Here is a 17,377-nt window from a genome sequence, read left to right on the forward strand (position 1 = left end):
CTTTGGCACTTGTCTAACTGCAGGTGTAGACCTAAAAGATCATGTTCTCACCTGCGGCCTTAGCCTTAGGGTTCTGTAGCCTCAGTCATAGAATCATAGAAGATTAGGGTTGGAAGAGATCTCAGGAGGTCATCTAGTCCAACTCCCTGCTCAAAGCAGGACCAACCCCAACCAAATCATCCCAGCCAGGGCCTTGTCAAGCTGGGCCTTAAAAACCTCTAAGGATGGAGATTCCACCACATCCCTAGGTAACCCATTCCAGTGCTTCGCCACCCTCCTTGTGAAATAGTTTTTCCTGATATCCAGCCTAGACCTCCCCCACTGCAACTTGAGATCATTGCTCCTTGTTCTGTCATCTGCCACCATTGAGAACAGCCTAGCTCCATCCTCTTTGGAACCCCTTTTCAAGTAGTTGAAGGCTGCTATCAAATCTCCCCTTACTCTTCTCTTCTGCAGACTAAATAAGCCAAGTTCCCTCAGCCTCTTCTTGTAAGTCATGTGCTCCAGCCCCCTAATCATTTTCATGGCCCTCCGCTGGACTCTCCAATTTGTCCACCGCCTTTCTGTAATGGGGGCCCAAAACCTGTCGCAGTACTCCAGATATGGCCTAATCACCTTCCTTGATCTGCTGGCAATGCTCCTACTAATGCAGCCCAATATGCTGTTAGCCTTTTTGGCAACAAGGGCACACTGTTGACGCATATCTAGCTTCTCATCCACTGTAATCCTCAGGTCCTTTTCTGCAAAACTGCTGCTTAGCCAGTCAGTCCCCAACTTGTAGCAGTGCCTGGGATTCTTCCGTCCTAAGTGCAGGACTCTGCACTTGTCCTTGCTGAACCTCATCCGATTTCTTTTGGCCCAATCCTCCAATTTGTCGAGGTCACTCTGGACCCTATCCCTACCCTCCAGTGTATCTACCTCTCCCCCCAGCTTAGTGTCATCTGCGAACTTGCTGAGCGTGCAATCCATCCCCTCATCCAGATCATTAATGAAGAAGATGAACAAAACCAGCCCCAGGACTGACTCCTGGGGTACTCCGCTTGATACCAGCTGCCAACTAGACATAGTCATTGATCACTACCCGTTGAGCCCGACGGGCTATCCAGCTTTCTATACACTTTATAGTCCATTCATCCAATCCACACTTTAACTTGCTGGCAAGAATACTGTGGAAGACCATATCAAAAGCTTTGCTAAAGTCAAGGTATATCACGTCCACTGTTTTTCCCATATCCACAGAGCCAGTTGTCTCATCATAAAAGGCAACTGGGTTGGTCAGGCATGACTTGTCCTTGATGAATGCATGTTGACTGTTCCTGATCACCTTCCTCTCCTCCAAGTGCTTCAAAATGGTTTCCTTGAGGACCTGCTCCATGATTTTTCCAGGGCCTGAGGTGAGGCTGACCGGTCTGTAGTTCCCAGGATTCTCCTCTTTCTCTTTTTTAAAGATGGGCACTATATTTGCCTTTTTCCAGTCATCTGGGACCTCCCACGATTGCCAGAAGTTTTCAAAGATAGTGATCACTGGCTCTGCAATCACATCAGCCAACTCCCTGAGTACCCTCGAATGCATTGCATCCGACCCCATGGACTTGTGCATGACCAGCTTTTCTAAGTAGTCCTTAACCTGTTCTTTCACCATGGAGGGCTGCTCACCTCCTCCCCATACTGTGCTGCCCAGTGCAGCAGCTGACCTTGTCTGTGAAGACCAAGGCAAAAAAAGCATTGAGTACTTCAGCTTTTTTCATATCATCTGTCACTAGGTTTCTTCCCTCATTCAGAAAGGGTCCCACACTTTCACTGACCGTTTTTTGCTAACATACCTGTAGAAACCCTTCTTGTGACCCTTCACATCCCTTGCTAGCTGCAACTCCAATTGTGCTTTGGCTTTCCTGATTACACCCCTGCCTGCTCAAGCAATATTTTTATATTCCTCCCTGGTCATCTGTCCACGTTTCCTTTTTGTGTTTAAGCTCACTGAAGATTTCTCTGTTAAGCCAAGCTCGTCGTCTGCCATATTTGTTATTCTTCCTGCACATCGGGATGGCTTGTTCCTGTGCCCTCAATAAGGCTTCTTTAAAATACAGCCTGCTCTCCTGGACTCCTTTCCCCTTCATATTAGCCTCCCAGGGGATTCTGACTCCCTGAGGGAGTCAGAGTCTGCTTTTCTGAAGTCCAGGGTCTGTATTCTGCTGCTCTCTTTTCTTCCTTTCGTCAGGATCCTGAACTCGACCATCTCATGGTCACTGCTGCCCAGGTTGCCACCCACTTCTATTTCCCCTACCAATTCTTCCCTGTTTGTGAACAGCAGGTCAAGAGGAACATGGCCCCTAGTTGGTTCCTCCAGCACTTGCACCAGGAAGTTGTCCCCAACACTCTCCAAAAACTTCCTGGATTGTCTGTGCACTGCTGTATTGCTCTCCCAACAGATGTCAGGGTGATTGAAGTCCCCTATGAGAACCAGGGCCTGTGATCTGGAAACTTCTGTTAGTTGTCTGAAGAAAGCCTCATCTACCTCATCCTCCTGGTCTGGTGGTCTATAGCAGACACCCACCACGACATCACCCTTGTTGCTCTCGCCTCTAAACTTAACCCAAAGACTCTCAACAGGCTTTTCTCCAGTTTCATATTGGAGGCCTGAGCAATCATACTGCTCTCTTACATACAGTGCAACTCCTCCACCTTTTCTCCCCCGCCTGTCCTTCCTGAACAGTTTATACCCATCCATGACAGGGCTCCAGTCATGTGAGTTACCCCACCAAGTCTCTGTTGTTCCAATCACATCACAATTCCTTGTCATTGCCAGGACTTCCAATTCTTCCTGCTTGTTTCCCAAGCTTCTTGCATTCATGCACAGGCATCTAAGATACCTAGCCGATTGCCCTACTTTCTCAGTATGAATCAGGAGGCCTTCCCTGTTGCACCCTCCTCCTTGTGTTTCCTCTTGGTATCCCACTTACCTCAGGGCTTAGGTCTCCTTCCCCCAGCAAACCTAGTTTAAAGCCCTCCTCACTAGGGTAGCAAGTCTGCCTGTGAAGATGCTCTTCCCTCTCTTTGTTAGGTGGATCCCGTCTCTTCCTAGCAATGCTTCTTCCTGGAACGATATCCCATGGTCGAAGAATCCAAAGCCCCCTCTCCAACACCACCTGTGCAACCACGCATTTACCTCCACAATTTGATGGTCCCTACCTGGGGAGGATAGACAAGAACACAACTTGCACCTCAAACTCCTTTATCCTTCTTCCCTGCAGTGATGCACTCAGCGTCATTCTTGGCAGTATCATTGGTGCCCACATGGAGAAGTAGGAAGAGGTAGTGGTCCGAGGGCTTGATCAGTCTCGGCAGACACTCTGTCACATCCTGAATTCTAGCTCCAGGCAAGCAGCACACTTCTCGAGTTTCCCGGTCTGGACGGCAGATGGATGACTCTGTCCCCCTTAGGAGGGAGCCCCCTCCCCCACCACCACCCATCTCCTCCTCTTGGGAGTGGTGGTCGTGGAACCCCCATCCCTAGGACAATGCATCCTGTGCCTTCTGGTCAGTGGGGTTTCCTTCTGGTCCCTTTTCTCAGATGACTCTTCCAAACCATTCTTCACCATAGTACCTGTGCAGAGAGCCTGAAAATGGTTTCTTACCTCTGTCTGCATTGGGGATACACGGGTTCTCCTCTTTCTTCCTCTGGAGGTCACATGCTGCCAATTTTCTTCCCCGTTCTGCACGGCCCTCTCTGGTTTTTCAGCATCCTGTGCCTGCTGTACCTATTGCTGGCTTCTATCCAGACAGTCTTCATCTTCCCTGATGCAAAGCAGGGTTGATACTTGGGTCTCTAGTCCTTTAAACATCTCTTCCAGTATGGAGACCAGCTTGCAGTTCATACAGACAGAGTCGCTTCTATCCTCTGGGAGAAAGACAAACACAGCTCATCCTGTGCAGGTTACAACAGCTGATTGCTCACTATCCATATTGTCTTCTTTCTAAGAGCCCCTTCAGGTGTTGTATTTACTGCTCACAGAAGCCTGCAAGGTAAAAAACTCTGTGGGATCTCCTCCCAGGCAAACTCCCTCTGTTTGCCTCTGCTCTGTTAGCTGCTCACTCGGTTGGCAACTGGCTGCCTTTTTTATAAGGCTACTGGCTCGAAGCAGTTGCCCCAGCTCAAAGCCTTCCCTCCAATCAACCACTCAAGACCCACCTGGAACAAAGCACTCCCAATTCGCACTTTTCAAACAAACAAACCTATGGTCAGACTGTCCCTGCAACCAACACCAGTCAAACAAATGGTCCCAGCACTCGGATATTCACCCCACCAGCTCACAACACAGCCCCCCAATGCCATCCCTAGGATATAGTCCTTAGAACATAGATGTGAAGTCCATAATTCTTACCACAGCAAGAGCTCTGTGAATAATGGATTGTTCAGTTTGTTGGCAAGTCCAAAAAATGGGGGGGGAGGGATTTCTTTTGGGTCAAATGAAACATTTTGTTTCCATTTCAAGGTTTTACTCCTTTAAAAAAAATTTTTTTAAAGAACATCTAAAGGTAATTTTGAAACAAAGTCACAACGTTTAATATAGGAAATGTCAAACTGAAATGCTTTGATTTTTTTTTTTCAGATTTGTTTGTTTCAGGGTGTTTTTCTGTTGGGTTTTTTTTGGGGGGGGAAGGTTGTTTTTTACAGAAACAGTTTGCTGAAATAGACACAAATTCACAAAACGTTTTGGTTGAGCCAAATCTGCGTTTTTGGGGGAGGGGGGGAAGGGGCTGAGTTTTGGTAGAAAAAATTCACGCTGCTCTACTCACAGCCTCATTTTCTGCTTACCCTCCCACTGACAAGATTCTTCTCAGTTCTGTAGATGTCTGCATGCCTCATACTCCCTAACCACTTCACACAGCTGCCACCTTGCTGTAGCCCAGTAGTTGGCTCCATAAATGTCTTTATTCCATCCTAGCTTGGCTACCTGACTGTGCCTTGTGTCATCCTCACTATTTCTCAGCAGCATTTCCAATGGCCTTCTTCCAAACCACAGAAATTAGCTAAGTCCCAGGTGACGTACACATACTAAGGTGCCACAAGTACTCCTTTTCTTTTTATGGGAAGAATCTAGTTACCTAAGGGGTTAAATGTGTTTGAAAGTCAGAGGGCTCGCTCCATGTCAGCACAGATCCCCATCTGTCATAGGTGAAACATCTCTGGGCAGAGACCACAGCTCCTCCTAACCCATCTCCTTATGACTTCAGTGCCGGTTCATCTCGCTTGTTTGATTTTCTCCTCTGAGGGTTGAGCCTTCTGCCTCTCTCAGGGTGGGCAGGCAGCACTTCTTTCCAAGCATCAGCAATCAAGTCTAAACTGTACTAGCATTTAAGCAAAGTACCATTTATTTAATGAATAAAGAACAAACATATTCTCCAGGCACAGACTATGAAGGCCTTGTTAGAATAGGCTCGGAAACCAAGGACTTGTCTACACGCCAAAGTTGTATGCATTTAACTATAGTCATTTAGTGTGGGCACACTTGTATAAATTTGCTTATTCCGGTATAAGAAGGGAAACGAGCTAGACTAGTGTAAGACACCTGCATTCCAGTATGACAGCATCCATACTGGAGGTTGTGGTGGTATAACTATATTGCTAAAAAATCACCCTCCTAATTGATATAGTTGTGCCATATTAAAAACTGTATCAAGCAGGGCTGACTTCCTAAGGTTAATGACTGGAACCTGTACCCTGGTGTATAAGCAGCAGTGTGCAGCACACTCTGGTAGTGTGTCCAGCTGGCTCTTAACGGTAAAGGTGACTGTCCTGTCTCTTAATTCATGATAGGATGTCAGTGACCTAAGACTTGAGAAGCCCCAGTTAGTACTTGTGAGATGTCAAAAGCCCTCTTTAACATGTTAGCTCTTACATCTTTTTTCTAATACAGATGCCTCATTTTGTTTTCCAATTTCTAAAAATCCTTAATGGAGGTCAGCATTCTGCACTACATAATCTTTTTTGCATATTTTCCCACTTCAAAGGGCTTTTCAAAGCAAACCTTTCGAAGCCTTGTAAGACGCAAGCTTGCCAAAGATATTTTTCCCTTCTCCCACCACCTGGAAAAAAAATCCCCCTCCAGGCTTGTTTGAGTAAATTATGTCCGGTCAAATCAGTTTAGCAAACTAGAATATGATGCCTCTTGCCCCCAAGAGTCCCAGAAACCTGCCGATTCTTTGACATAATAGCAAGTGTAACAAGGATAAAGACAGCACATTTGGAACAATTGTTTCACAGACGAAAATGGCGACAGTTATTCAGTATAGTGGGAGGGCGGAGCCTAGATATTTTCAAGGTGTGTGGACAGCTGATGTCTGACTGCCTAAGAAATAAACAGAGAAAGAAGAAAATACGCTACATGAGTTTATATTTTTTTCTTTGGCAATTAATGAAACTTAGCACTGAAGCAGTACATCATGTTGCTGAATAAACATTAATTAGTCCTCAAGACAATAAGGAATGTAAGCAGCATTATCCTGGTTTTATCGATGGGGAAACTGAGGTATGAAGGGCCAAACCCTGCCTGGATTCAAACATCACGCAGCCCTATTGTAGTTGGTTGGGTTGCACAGTGTATAAATAAAGGCAGAATTTGGTCCAAAGATATTAAGTGACTTACCTAAGGCAACAGAGTAAACTTGTGGCAGAGCCACAAATTCTTGTCTCCTAATGCTATGCCTGCAAGATTTAGACTACACCGACCCTCTAGTGTATTAGACTGGCATTTTTCATCAGGATAGGAATTAAGTTGCACTTGACTAAAGCGAGTTGTTTGTTGTTTCTAGGAAGAGTGGGATCACAGCAGCAGTGGGAGTTCAGGATCCCAGCCTTGTTCAGGCTCCAGGCCTGGGTCTGGATCAAGGTCTGACAGCCAAGGGAGAAGCAGCCAGTTCAGTCATTCAACCAAGGTATAAACTGATAGTGTTTGATGAAAGCCAATGGAGGAATGCTGCAATCATGTGCTCCGCTTGCTGTTAATCATGGGCTTATTCTTTTAATGACGTGTGTGTGTGTGTGTGTGTGTGTGTGTGTGTGTAAATACTTAACCTGTCTGCATAATGTATTGCCTAACTGCTAAAGGCCTGGTTGGAATGCATCTCTCAGGTGTCTACATTTGAAGAGGCCTTTTTAGTAGTATCGGGTGCCTTAATGTGGGAAAATAAGTTTGCTGCTGGTCAGTTTAGTCTAGAGGGAGAGGGAATTAATTTGTGCTTGAAATCTGGGAGTGCTTTAGTTTTGGGATATTATAGAGATGGTTTTAAAAAGATTTTTGCAGATCACCATTAAAAGTGAAAATATGCGACCAACCCACTAGCCTAAACCTCACAGCACAGAGTTCTGGTCTCAGGCTCAGTTCCTGTCTTGGGGCCTGCAGCAGCTGTGAGTGCTGTTAGCTGATTGTGTGCTGCCAAGGTACAACTGGTGAGGCAGTGTGATGAAGGCTCTTATCCATGGGAAACTTGCCAGGTGATACGCACATAGAACTCACCATGGTACCTAGGATAATCCTGGTATTTAAGTGACTGGGAAGGTCAAAGCTCAGTCAATTGTTTACATTATTTATGGTAATAGAAAGTACAGTGATTTTATATGTGGTACTTATTAGGATTGATTGATTGAACTCTATGTGATTAAATCTAAGTGATTTAAATCAGCAAGAGAATCTTGATTTAAATAATCAATTTTAGTCTTGTTTTGCATTTGTATTTTTCAGTTATTTTCCTAAAGAAAGTTTGATTCTCATTGATTGGTACCCATTAATAAAGTTGATTTTTCCAACTAAATATAGCCTTGATGCTAAATTTGGTACTGCTTTTTACTAACCATGATACACTATATTTATACGTATTTATGAAAGCAGTTATGTAGCTTAATATGTGTTTATTCACATTCTTAATTTTTACATTTATATTATGTTAGAAAATGGTGAATGGTGTATTTCTTATTTATTAGATTTTACTCATGATTTGTGTCAAGCTCTCCTTGGCTGGAAATTGTAATTCAATTAAAGTGCACAAAGAGCATTTTAAAATTTGCTGAATACATTAAACCAACTGATTTATTAAACAAAGGAAGTATCATCTGTAGTTAGTGAATTGAACTGATTGTTTCAGGTCCCCATGTCCTTCAGTCTTTAGAACTAGTAGATCTCATCCTCACACCTAATTTTTATTCATAGATTAGAAGAGGAAAACAAGCTTTCCTGTGTTTTCCAAACCCAATCAATTTCTTAACTTTGAATGAAATATAATCACTGAACTAGATGAATAAACTGAAATTTAAAAAAAATATTCTCTATTTACCTGCAAAAGGCAGTCATAGCTGGGTTAGTACTTCAACAAACTGGTTACAGGTGTTTAACCAGTGACTTCTACCAGTTCAATGGTTTGACTTTCTTTAAAACTGTGGCAGCAAACAAGGCTGTTGTGGAGAAGCTAAACAAGTTGTTTGCATCAGTCTTCACTTCAGAGGATGTGAGGCAGATTCCTATACCTGAGCCATTCTTTTTAGGTGACAGAACTGAGGGACTGAGGTGTCAATAAAGGAGGTTTTACAACAAATTGATAAAACAGTAATAGGTCACCAGGACCAAATGTTATTCACCCAAGAGTTCTGAACAAACTCAAATATGAAATTGCAGAACTACTAACTGGGGTATGTAACCTATCACTTAAATCAGCCTCTGTACCAGATGACTGGAGGATAGCTAATGTGATGCCAATATTTAAAAAAGGGCTCCAGAGGGAAACCTGGCAATTACAAGCCAGTAAGCCTAACTTGAATATCATAAAAATTTGGTTGAAACTATTGCAAAGAACAGAATGATCGGACACATAGATGAACACAGTGTGTTGGGGAAAAGTCAACATGGCTGTTGTAGAGGGGACTCATGCCTCACCAATCCATCAGAATTCTTTGAGGGCAGTCAACAAGCATGTGGAGAAAGGTGATCCAGTGGATATAGTGTACTTGGACATTCAGAAAGCCTTTGACAAGGTCCCTCACTAAAGGCTCTTAAGCAAAGTAAGCAGTCACGGGATAAGAGGGTACGCCCTCTCCTGGATCAGAAACTGATTAAAAGATAGGAAATAAAGGGTAGGAATAAATGGTCAGCTTCCCAGTGGAGAGAAGTCATTAGAGAGGTCCGCAAAGGATCTATGCTAGGGCCAGTGCTGTTTGACATATTCATAAGTGATCTGGAAAAGGGGGTGAACTGTGAGGCGTCAAAGTTTGCAGACGATATAAAATTACTTGAGATCATTAAGACAAAAGTTGACTGACGAGTTAAAAAAGGGTCTCACAAAACTGGGTGACTGGGCAACAAAATGGCAGATGAAATTCAGTGTTGATAAGTGCAAAGTAATGCACACTGGAAAAAATAATCCCAACTGCGCGTACAAAATGATGGATCTAAATTAGTTTTTACCACTCAAGAAAGAGATTTTGGAGTCATGGATACTTCTCTGAAAATATCTATTTAGTATGCAGTGGCAGTCAAAAAAGCTAGCAGAATGTTGGGAATCATTCGGAAAGGGACAGATAATAAGACAATAAATATTATAATGCCAGTATATAACTCCATGGTATGCCCAGCCTTGAATACTGCAGCTATTCTGGTCCCCTCCATCTCAGAAAAAGATGTTTTAGAATTAGAAAACATTACAGAGAAGGGCAGTTAAAATGATGAGGGGGATGGCACATCTTCCACATGAGGAGAGATCAAAAAGACTGCGACGGTTTAGCTTAGAATAGGTCCATCAATGGCTATTAGCCAAGATAGGCAGGGATGGTATCCCTTGCCTCTGTTTCCTGTGGGTGGCAGGGGATGAATCACTTGGTGATTGCCTGTTCTGTTCATTCCCTCTGGGGCACCTGGCATTGGCCACTGTCAGTAGACAGGATACAGGGCTAAATGGACCTTTGGTCTGACCCAATAGGGCCGTTCTTATGTTCTTCTATAGAAAAGAGATGACTTAGGGGGGATATGATAGAGTCCTATAAAATCATGAATGGTGTGGAGAAAGTGAGTAGGGAAGTGTTATTTGCCCCTTCACATAACAACATAACCAGCAGCCACCCAATGAAATTAATAGGCAGCAGGTTTTAAACAAAAGGAAGTATTTCTTCACACAATGCTCAGTCAACCTGTGGAACTGGTTGCCAGGGGATGTTGTGAAGGCCAAAAATAGAACTGAGTTCAAAAAAGAATTAGATAAGTTCATGGAGGATAGGTCCATTCATGGCTATTAGCCAAGATCATTAGGGACACAACCCCGTAGTTCAGGTGTCTCTAAACCTCTGACTGCCAGTAGCTGGGACTGGATGACATGAGCTGGATGACTCAATAACTGCCCTGTTTTGTTCATTCCCTCTGAAGCACCTGGCGTTGGCCACTGTTGGAAGACAGGATACTGGGCTAGATGGACCGTTGGTCTTGCCTAGTATGGCCACTCTTATGTACTGCTTAATATAATTATTTTAGTTAATTTAAATGATTTAATAGATCATAGTAAGTTTTGGCCTTTGACATAGATTATCATAATTTCATACAAAATTTTTAAAGGAAAATTATATTTAAATTAAATTTACAAATCTGATTTTTTTAAAAAACGTTGATTATCTACCCTGATACTAATGTAACAAAATAATTCTGTATTCAGATTGATTTGCAAAGGAATGGATGGGAAGGAATGATAAAAAAAAGTTTGTGTCATAAATGGGCAGATTTTCAAAACCCACTTTGTGTGCATTTAAATGTCTCATTTATTTTGGTTTCAGAGTAACAGCCGTGTTAGTCTGTATTCGCAAAAAGAAAAGGAGGACTTGTGGCACCTTAGAGACTAACCAATTTATTTGAGCATGAGCTTTCGTGAGCTATGATGAAGCTATCCGATGAAGTGAGCTATAGCTCACGAAAGCTCATGCTCAAATAAATTGGTTAGTCTCTAAGGTGCCACAAGTACTCCTTTTCTTTTTTCATTTATTTGGGAGAATTTACTGCAGTTGCAGGCATAAATAGATTCATAGATATTTAGGTCAGAAGGGACCATTATGATCATCTAGTCTGACCTCCTGCACAACGCAGGCCACAGAATTTCACCCACCACTCCTGCAAAAAGCCTCTCACCTATGTCTGTGCTATTGAAGTCCTCAAATCATGGTTTAAAGGCTTCAAGAAGCAGAGAATCCTCCAGCAAGTGACCTGTGCCCCATGCTACAGAGGAAGGCGAAAAACCTCCAGGGCCTCTTCCAATCTGCCCTGGAGGAAAATTCCTTCCCGACCCCAAATATGGTGATCAGCTAAACCCTGAGCATATGAGCAAGATTCACCAGCTAGATACTACAGAAAATTCTTTCCTGGGTAACTCAGATCCCACCCCATCTAATATCCCATCACAGGCCATTGGGCCTATCCATGAATATTTAATTACCAAAACCACATTATCCCGTCATACCATCTCCTCCATAAACTTATCGAGTTTAATCTTAAAGCCAGATAGATCTTTTGCCCCCACTGCTTCCCTTGGAAGGCTATTCCAAAACTTCACTCCTCTGATGGTTAGAAACCTTCATCTAATTTCTAGTCTAAATTTCCTGGTGGCCAGTTTATATCCGTTTGTTCTTGTGTCCACATTGGTACTGAGCTTAAATAATTCCTCTCCCTCTCCGGTATTTATCCCTCTGATATATTTATAGAGAGCAATCATATCTCCCCTCAACCTTCTTTTAGTTAGGCTAAACAAGCCAAGCTCCTTGAGTCGCCTTTCATAAGACAAGTTTTCCATTCCTCAGATCATCCTACTAGCCCTTCTCTGTACCTGTTCCAGTTTGAATTCATCCTTCTTAAACATGGGAGACCAGAACTGCACACACTATTCCAGGTGAGGTCTCACCAGTGCCTTGTATAACGGTACTAAAACCTCCTTATCTCTACTGGAAATACCTCGCCTGATGCATCCCAAGACCGCATTCGCTTTTCTCACGGTCATATCACATTGGCGGCTCATAGTCATCCTATGATCAACCAATACTCCAAGGTCCTTCTCCTCCTCCATTACTTCTAATTGATGCATCCCCAGCTTATAACGAAAATTCTTGTTGTTAATCCCTAAATGCATAACCTTACACTTCTCACTATTAAATTTCATCTTATTACTATTACTCCAGTTTACAAGGTCATCCAGATCCTCCTGTAGGATATCCCTGTCCTTCTCTAAATTGACAATACTTCCCAGCTTTGTATCCTCTGCAAACTTTATTAGCACACTTCCACTTTTTGTGCCGAGGTCAGTAATAAAAAGATTAAATAAGATTGGTTCCAAAACTGATCCTTGAGGAACTGCACTGGTAACCTTCCTCCAGCCTGACAGTTCACCTTTCAGTAGGACCCGTTGTAGTCTCCCCTTTAACCGATTCCTTATCCACCTTTCAATTTTCCTATTGATCCCCATCTTACCCAATTTAACTAATAATTCCCCATGTGGCACGGTATCAAACGCCTTACTGAAATCTAGGTAATCCACTGCATTTCCTTTGTCTAAAAAATCTGTTACTTTCTCAAAGAAGGAGCTCAGGTTGGTTTGGCACAATCTACCTTTTGTAAAACCATGTTGTATTTTGTCCCATTTACCATTGACTTCAATGTCCTTAACTACCTTCTCTTTCAAAATTTTTTCCAAGACCTTGCATACTACAGACGTCAAACTAACAGTTACCCGGATCACTTTTTTTCCCTTTCTTAAAAATAGGAACTATGTTAGCAATTCTCCAATCATACGGTACAACCCCTGAGTTTACAGATTCATTAAAAATTCTTGCTAATGGGCTTGCAATTTCATGTGCCAATTCTTTAATATTCTTGGATGAAGATTATCTGGGCCCCCCGATTTAGTCCCAATAAGCTGTTCGAGTTTCGCTTCTACCTCAGATATGGTAATATCTGCCTCCATATCCTCATTCCATTTGTCATGCTACCATTATCCCTAAGATCCTCTTTAGCCTTATTAAAGACTAAGGCAAAGTATTTGTTTAGATATTGGGCCATGCCTAGATTTTCCTTGACCTCCACTCCATCCTAAGTGTTTAGCGGTCCCACGTCTTCTTTCTTTGTTTTCTTCTTATTTATATGGCTATAGAACCTTTTACTATGGGTTTTAATTCCCTTTGCAAGGTCCAACTCTACTTGACTTTTAGCCTGTCTCACTTTATCCCTACATGTTCTCACCTCAATAAGGTAGCTTTCCTTGCTGATCCCTCCCTTCTTCCACTCCCTGTATGCGTTCTGCTTTTTCTTAATTACCTCTCTGAGATGCTTGCTCATCCAGCTTGGTCTACAACTCCTGCCTATGAATTTTTTCCCCTTTCTTGGGATGCAGGCTTCTGATAGCTTCTGCAGCTTTGATTTAAAATAATCCCAGGCCTCCTCTACCTTTAGATCCATAAATTCTTCAGCCCAATCCACTTCCCTAACTAATTTCCTTAATTTTTGAAAGTCAGCCCTTTTGAAATCAAAAACCCTAGTTGCAGATTTATTTTTGTTAATCCTTCCGTTCAGTTTGAACTGAATTACCTCATGATCACTTGAGCCAAGATTATCCCCTACAACCATTTCTTCTATGAGGTCCTCACTACTCACCAAAACCAAATCTAAAATGGCAACCCCTCTAGTCGGTTCAGCAACTACTTGATGAAGGAATCCATCCGCTATCGCATCTAGGAAAATCCCTATTATTACTAGCACTTGTCCTCCAATCTATATCTGGGAAGTTAAAGTCTCCCATGATCACGCAGTTTCCATTAGTATTTACTTCATTTAAAACATTAAAGAGGGCTCTATCCATATCCAAATTAGATCCCGGCGGTCTATAGCGCACCCCAAGCACTATCCCAGGGGAGACTCTAATAGTTTTCTTCCCCAATGTGATTTTTGCCCAGGCGGACTCTGTCTTATCCATTCCATCGCTTCTTATTTTTTTACATTCTACCTCATCATTGATATACAATGCTACTCCACCACCTTTACCTTTATTTCTGTCTTTCCTAAACAGCACCTACCCTTCAATACCCGTAGTCCAGTCATGACGACTATGCCGCCATGTTTCTCTTACCCCTGTAATATCTGGTTTCACTTCCTGCACCAGTAGCTCTAGTTCCTCCATTTTGTTACCCAGGCTCCTCGCACTGGTGTACAAAAGTCTTAATTTTTGCTGTTTGGCCTCGCTCACATTCTGTACCCTATTAGGCACGGACATTCTACAGCCAGTATAACCTATTAGACTGGTATCTACACTGCCCTTCCTCCTACCCCCGGCTGTATCCTCTCCTACTTTGTTTTCTTTCCTCTCAATGCTAAAATCTGGCGTGGAGATTACCTGGACATCTCCCAACCATCTCCCCCAAATTCCTAGTTTAAAGCTCTCTTAATCAGTTGTGCCAGTCTCCATCCTAGAAGTCTATTTCCTTCCCTACTCAGATGAAGTCCATCCCGAGAGAATTGTCCTCTATCCATGAATGCCTCCCAGAGGCCATACATCCCAAAGCCCTCCTTATAGCACCACTGCCTAAGCCATCTGTTGATAGTCATAATCTTGTCACACCTTTGTTGCCCTTCTCTAGGAACAGGCAGAATCCCACTAAAGATCACCTGAGCCTCGATTTCCTTAAGCGTCTTCCCCCTGCCTAGCATAGTCTCCCTTAATACTTTCCAGTGAGAATTTAGCCATATCATTTGTTCCCACATGAAGGATAATTAGGGGATTCTTTCCTGCTCCCTTTAGAATCCTTTTCAACCTCAGGTCTACATCCCGTATCTTAGCACCTGGAAGACAGTACACCCTCCTATTCTCTGGATCAGCTCTGGTTACAGGCCTTGTTATTCTTCTCAGTAAAGAGTCCCCAATCACATAGACCTGCCTTTTCCTGGTGACGGTGCTATTCTCCAGTCTATCCCCTGTTCCCTCTGGCTGCAAGTTCTTTCCATTCCTGTTCTCCCTTGTAATAGTCTTTAACCCATCCTGTATCCTCCTGGGGCTCATATTTGGTGTAGTCTCCATTAACTCTTCCCCTTTTCCTATAGGACTAGCCGCTCTTCTCTTCTTCCTTGCCCTTCCACCTTCGGTGACTACCTGCTGAGCCCCTTCTTCATTTTCCAACTCTGCAAACCTATTCTTGAGCTCTATTTCTCCTTCACTAGCCAGACTCATAGCTGGTCATTTGCTTGTGCCATCACTATGTTATGTGGGCACATGTGCTGTGACTGCACACACATTAGGCACACCACTGATGTAAATTTTGTCCACCTGCATTTGTGCACACAGGATTTTGAGAACAGAGTCCCTAACGTGTCTAGTCCCATAATGTGTGTAGGATCTGTTTGATCAAATCTCCTTAATCCGTCTAAGCATTTATAATGCTCTCATCACTCTGTCTTTCAATCAGCACTGTTAATTAGTCCATTAATTTTTGGGAGTAATATTCCAACTCCACTTGAGTACAAATGATTATTTAAACTCACGTGGTGGGTCATTGGGATCTTGAAGTTTAAAGCTGATTATAGTTATAATTGCCGTCCCAGGGAACTATCTTAAAATACCTTTTGCATCAGGATTTGAGAACCAGCCTCTTTAATTACTGAGTTTCAGGACCATACTGAGAGCTTTTCAGTGTCCACAGCTATGCCTTGTATAGGCTTCCATATACACTGCCTTGTATAGTCTTACATATATACTACCTCACTGGTCCTTCAGTTCGCCAAGACTTCACAACTGAATACCACGGCTTTTAAATTGTGATTGAAATCTATTTAAAAAGTTGACTTGAAATAAAAATCTTAAGTGTGGAGGGACATATGCATTGAAGTGAGTGACTGAAATGGAGCACAATGTTTTACCGATTGATCCATGTAACTTTAACTAGAGAACTGGGTAACTGAATAGCTCAGGTTTCAGAGTAGCAGCCATGTTAGTCTGTATTCGCAAAAAGAAAAGGAGTACTTGTGGCACCTTGGAGACTAAGAAATTTATTTGAGCATAAGCTACAGCTCACTTTATCGGATGCATTCAGTGGAAAATGAATAGCTCAGGACACTGATAATGGGCTATGGAAGGGATCCTCCCCACCCTGCAGTGTATTCTGTTTTGTTTTATTGTCTCCTTCCTCTGAAACATCAAAGATGGCCACAGCTGGAGATGGGACATGGAATGGGGTGGGCCGGTACTTCGAGGTGGCACAGAGCAGTGGTTCTCAACCAGAGGTACATGTACCCCTGAGGGTACACAGAGGTCTTCCAGGGGGTACATCAACCCATCTAGATGTTTGCTTAGTTTTACAACAGGCTACATAAAAAGCACTAGCGAAGTCCGTACCAGCTAAAATTTCGTACATGCCTCCCAGGCTCCTTGTCCCAGTCTGTTTGCCCAACTAGTGAAGATTGAGACCTGTTAGGTTTCACAGGCTGGTTGGCTCAAGGGACCGATAACTCTATGCAGTCTTTTCCTTCTTGACTGCTGGTTCAAATCCTACTCAGGTTGGTAGTGAGTGATGGAAAGTTGTTGCCATTTGATGGCTATATGGTGGCCAGTGTATGGTTGAGGTATGTTGGTAGGGCAGTACAGAGAATGCTTGCTTATACTGGTGTTATATATGTTGCAACCATTCTGTGGACAAACAGAAGAGTAAAGACTTCAGAGCTGTCAAGCCAACGCTTTCTCCTAGCACCATTTCACTTTGAAAAGAAAATGCAAGGAGCTCAGTTTGACTTTTTCTTAAAACACTTGGGTTTCCCCCATATGTTTGCAACACAAGTGGTTCGATACATATCAGGGAGGATGAAATGCTGTGTGCTGACCTACAGTGTATTTGCTTTCACACCATTTATGTAGTTAGGTTCATATCTTAGTGGGGCTGTAGTAGTCAGATGATTAAGTGTAAATGTTGACAGCGAGTATCCTGTGTGCTCAAGGTAAGCAGCTTTGCTGGAGATAACACAGAGTGATTTTGCCTCTGAAACAGTGGCGTTCCTCCGAGGTCCTTCACCCGATGCGTGTCGATGAGGAAGGTGGACAGAAACTGCACATTTATGACAGGCTAATCTGGGGCTATGAAACAAAAGGACAAAGCATTCATCTCCCTTAGCCAAGTGCTTGTTGCTCAAAGGGTAGTGCCTTTGGAAAGAACTAAAGAATGTTTCAGTAAACTGTAAGCGTGACGTCATTCACTGGTTTGTGTGGGAGCTAACAATGGCCCTGTACTTCCAAAGTCTTCGGGCTAGTCCTATCAGACCTCCCCCGCCCATCCCTCCATAATGCTATTTTTTGTACATTATGGAGTTGGGCACCCAAGCTCTTCTAG

At 43.1% G+C, this 17,377-nt stretch overlaps 1 protein-coding gene across 7 annotated transcripts in view; it reads left to right on the plus strand.

The window, feature by feature from the left end:
• CTIF (cap binding complex dependent translation initiation factor) overlaps positions 1-17,377 on the plus strand; it is a 347,978-nt gene that overhangs the window by 104,174 nt on the left and 226,427 nt on the right. For 5 of the 7 annotated variants that reach the window (XM_073343500.2, XM_073343502.2, XM_073343501.2 and 2 more), the window contains one exon: positions 6,814-6,936. The exons of the other annotated variants lie outside the window; for them this stretch is intronic. In XM_073343500.2, the coding sequence (XP_073199601.1) occupies positions 6,814-6,936 (123 nt within the window). The remainder of the gene's footprint in view (positions 1-6,813; positions 6,937-17,377) is intronic. 7 annotated transcript variants of the gene reach the window in all.

This window comes from Lepidochelys kempii, chromosome 5 (assembly GCF_965140285.1).
Source record: "Lepidochelys kempii isolate rLepKem1 chromosome 5, rLepKem1.hap1, whole genome shotgun sequence".
Taxonomy (NCBI): domain Eukaryota; kingdom Metazoa; phylum Chordata; order Testudines; family Cheloniidae; genus Lepidochelys; species Lepidochelys kempii.